We start from the raw sequence: 4,205 nt of genomic DNA, 5'->3' as shown, positions 1-4,205 counted from the left end.
GAGGGAGACGTCATCCACAAGTATAGCGAGCGTTTATAGCTTGGGAGGTTTGAGGCCGAAGAGAATAAAATAAAAAAAGTAGGAGAATAATGTAACGAAATGCATAAGAGAATCTTCTTTGCATCTCGAACACATTCCTCAACAATGAATGTCACTAATAACACGAGACCATACGTAGATAAGGGTAACTTATTTATTGTTTACACTAAATCACTATCATGCTATCAGGATAAGGGGTTAGGTAGTATTTGAATGACTAAAGATGATACTATTTATTTAACTAGATTGTGTTTTACCGAAAATAAATTAAATTCAGATGCCTCAGAGGCCATCACTCAACTTACACCGGGTCAAGTGGATGGCCTCAGTTGATGAGTTGTTTATTTTTTCTTTCTAGCAGGACTTTAGAATTTTTTAAATAACTTTTATTTATCATGTTTATTAGCTTTGAGGCCCTTAACCCGTTAACGATCTTATTGCCTATTAGCTGCGCTGATTGTTTTAACATATAGAGGCTGCGCGCATATCTAGCTTTGCTTGAGTATATGTGCACACACACACACACACATATATACATATATATATATATATATATATATATATATATATATATATATATATATATATATATGTTTTTTTTTTCTTTTTTTTTTCTTTTTTTTTTGAAAGCGCTCTCACTGTATTTCTTCTAGGATTGCAGAAACCTTCCTGTTGTACCTGAAATTCTAACAGTTTACTTGTTTCTCTAAATGATACCTTAACGAGCCTACATGGTTACTGCAACATGAATTGAAATAATCTAAACATCCCAACATAAATCGCTTTTCTTAATAAGTAAATCACAATGTGCATTTCTTGACACGAATGGAGAGCTGATAGAAAGTCTTTACTAATGTTATACAAATCCCTGATTAGATCTAATGTAGACTATGGGTCAATAGTGCATGGCTCGGCAATGAGCTCAACTTTGAAAGGATTGACTGTTGTGCAGAATGCTTGTTTACGTATCTGTCTTGGGGCCCTTAACCCGTTAACGACAGGTGACAAGATATCACGTCTAGTGGTTTTTGGGCCAGACGCCGGGAACGAGTTATTTTGTCCAGGCCGGCGCGCCGGGTTTAAGTGCACTCGCACCGAGCGCCTAGAAGTAGAGTCGGAAGTACCTCCCCTCCGTCTCAGACGCGGCCAAGCATATTCCACACAGATCTAAGGTGTTTTGTTTCCTTTATAAAAACAAGGGGCGAGGACATGTAACAATAAGACAGTGTTTTTTCTTCTCTTAGCTATTGGGATTAGGTTGATACAATAGTTAAGGGACAGGTAGTCCCCTCAGGACAACGGGCTTTGGCCCAGGGTTCAGATCTGGTCCGACACCTGAGTATGATTGATTCCCCGGCTACCCTTCCTCCTTCCCAAGGAGGAGGGGCGACTCATACTCCTATAAGACTTATGTGACCACTGAAAAAACCCTGACTAACGACCGATCTAGAAGACCAATATGGAAGGCGTGTAAACATTCGATGCATGAATGAAAATCAATCCCTACAGAATGTCAACCCCTTTATCATTAAGAAGGTCCTTGATCGTCAAGTGGAAGGCAGTTATGATTTTGTCCGAAAATTGCGAGATGGTAGCCTCCTTGTTAAAGTGCAGTTTAAATCTCAGGTTAAGGATTTGCTTAAACTGACGCAAATTCATGACCTCAAAGTAAAAGTATCTATTCCTGTCAGCCCAAATACCTGTAAGGGAGTAATCTTTCACAGGGATTTGAGGACAATGGAAGAAAGTGAAATTCTTGAGGCCATGAAAGACCAAAGCATATTAGACGTAAATTGCACGACCAAGAAAGATGAGAATGTGCGAACAAAAAAAAATTATTGTGTATCTTGACTTTTCTACACCAAAATTCCTAGTACCATTAAAGTTGGATACAAGATCGTCCAAGTAAGACCTTATACACATAAACTAATGCGTTGTAATAGATGGCAAAAATTTGGACACACCTCATTAAGATGCATTGATAAGGATACTGACAAATTCACTTGCGGTAAATGTGCTGGAGCCCATGATACCACTGCATGTACAGAAAAGACACTCAAGTGTATTAACTGTGGAGGTACCCATCAGTCAGGCTCTGCTGAATGCAGCAGCCTGAGGAAGGAGACTAAGACATTGGCATACATGAGAGAGCACGATGTTAGCTACACTGAAGCCAAGAAGAAAGTTGAAGGTTTGGCAAGCAAACCCAATAGTTCTTACGATTCAGCAGTAACTAACAATGTTTCCAGTGTTAGTCAGCAGCTCACAGCTAAGGATCAAGAAATTTCGGAATTGAAGAAAACTGTTAAAGAACTAATGAATTAGATTAAAGAATTGAATGAAACAATAGAGGAAATTGCTGAATCAACCCAGCAAAAATAGCATCATAAGGAGGATGATACCAAATCACAATCTGGACTTCGCCTGGTTTTTGGTCAGTTCATCAGAGCAGATCATCTTCCACCAGGTGCCTTCCTAGCAGTGGGGAGCAGGCCATGGAGGCCTCGGGAATCGAGGAAGAGGAGGAAGCACCTCCTTCCCAAAGAAAATAAAAACCGGCGGACAAGGCACTTCCAAACCTCATAAAACGTAATCCATGCGTTTATCATTATGCAATGGATCTGTCGAAGTCTTAGATCAAAACTAAACTTCCTCAGACTATTAGCCTCATCCTATGCTCCCAATATTATAGTTTTCCAAGAAAGCCTTTTAAACCAAATCTCTGACGAGATCGTATCGCTGAATCTATAATTTCTGTAGAAAAGACCGAGAGGGAAGGGGTGGAGACGTGGTTGCCATGTACATCCACCAAAACCTTCCTTTCAGTAAAGTGACGATTAATTCTACTTTGGAACACGTTACATGCAAAGTAAAATTCAATAACACGTATCTGACTATATGTTCAGTTTATTGTCCACCTGATAATATGGTAATCTATGGTGAGCTTTTTGCTCTTCAGGATAGTCTGCCAAATAATAAATTAATTCTAAGTGATTTCAATGCTCACCATACTTTATGGGGTTCCCTGCGGGTGGATGGTAGAGGTGAGCAAGTAGTTAAGTTGATCAATGACTCTGATCTGGTCCTTCTAAACGATGGTAGTCCGGCGCGAGTGGACGATAATACCGACAATTTGAGCTTTATTGAGCTATCACTGGTCTCTTCAACACTAGCAGCCAAGTGCCTGTGGCACACCATTGATGACTCGTTAGGACGAGACCACTTTCCTATTTGTATTGAATATTTATGCGACACTACAAGAACGCCTGTAGCTCCTAAATTTAATGTAAAAAGGGCAGACTGGGTCACTTTCACAGGTAGTGTCAAGCTCAAAGTTGTTGGAGAAACCATTGATGATAAAGTAAACAATGTTCAAAATTGTATTATGAATGCAGCAATGGCAACCATCCCTAAGACTTCGACAGATAGCGTTAAGCATAGAGTTCCATGGTGGACACCATGGACACGCTAAGTGAACGAAATAGGGCCTACAGGCTTTTCCAAAATAACATCACAAATGAGAACTTTCGCAATTACAAATTAGCGAAAGCTAGGGCTCGATGAACAATTAGACAAGCCAAAAGAGACTCCTGGTGAAGCTTTGTCTCTACAATTAATAGCAATACCAGCATTTCAGAGGTTTGGTACACTATCAATAAAATCAATAATAAAAAAAAAACTTTTAGAATTAAAAACATCATACAAGAGGGAAATAACTTTGATTCAGCTAGAGACATTGCTAACACACTTGCCAGGCAGTTCTCTTACACAAGCATCTGAGCTGCAATCAATTCACCTTGAGAAAGGAGATGATCTTGATTACAATAAAGATCTAACAATGGATGAGCTTGTTTGAGCCCTTGAAGCCTGTAGAGGGACGTCCCCAGCATCTTAATCATGATGCCATGATTAAGTTGCTAGAAGTGTGCAATGACATTTGGAAAAGCCAGACTTTTCCAAATTCATGGCACTTCGCCCATATCATTCCCATATTGAAAGGAGGGGATTATTCCAGATCCACCATTTCTCACCGCCTATTTGTGTTGACAAGTTGTTTGTGCAAGGTCATGGAAAGAACTGTTAACAGTATGCTATTGCATTTTCTAAATTCCAGGAATTTACTAGTTGACGAGCAGTGCGGATTCCGAAAGGGATGTCAAACTCAT

General features: G+C 39.6%; 1 protein-coding gene across 1 annotated transcript in view; it reads right to left on the bottom strand.

The window, feature by feature from the left end:
• LOC122258861 (uncharacterized) overlaps positions 1–3,938 on the bottom strand; it is a 26,883-nt gene extending 22,945 nt beyond the window's left edge. Inside the window, exons 1-2 of the mRNA XM_086554387.1 lie at positions 3,808–3,938; positions 679–766 (exon numbers count right to left, since the gene is read on the bottom strand). Coding sequence (XP_086410513.1) covers positions 679–766; positions 3,808–3,938 — 219 coding nt within the window. The remainder of the gene's footprint in view (positions 1–678; positions 767–3,807) is intronic.
• Between the last annotated feature and the right edge of the window lie 267 nt (positions 3,939–4,205).

The sequence above is a fragment of the Penaeus japonicus genome, unplaced genomic scaffold (genome assembly GCF_977035675.1).
Source record: "Penaeus japonicus unplaced genomic scaffold, GWHDUDI00000001_assembly GWHDUDI00000029, whole genome shotgun sequence".
NCBI lineage: Eukaryota > Metazoa > Arthropoda > Malacostraca > Decapoda > Penaeidae > Penaeus > Penaeus japonicus.
The sequence above is the reverse complement of the archived record's forward strand: the minus strand, read 5'-3'. Positions and strand labels throughout refer to the sequence as shown.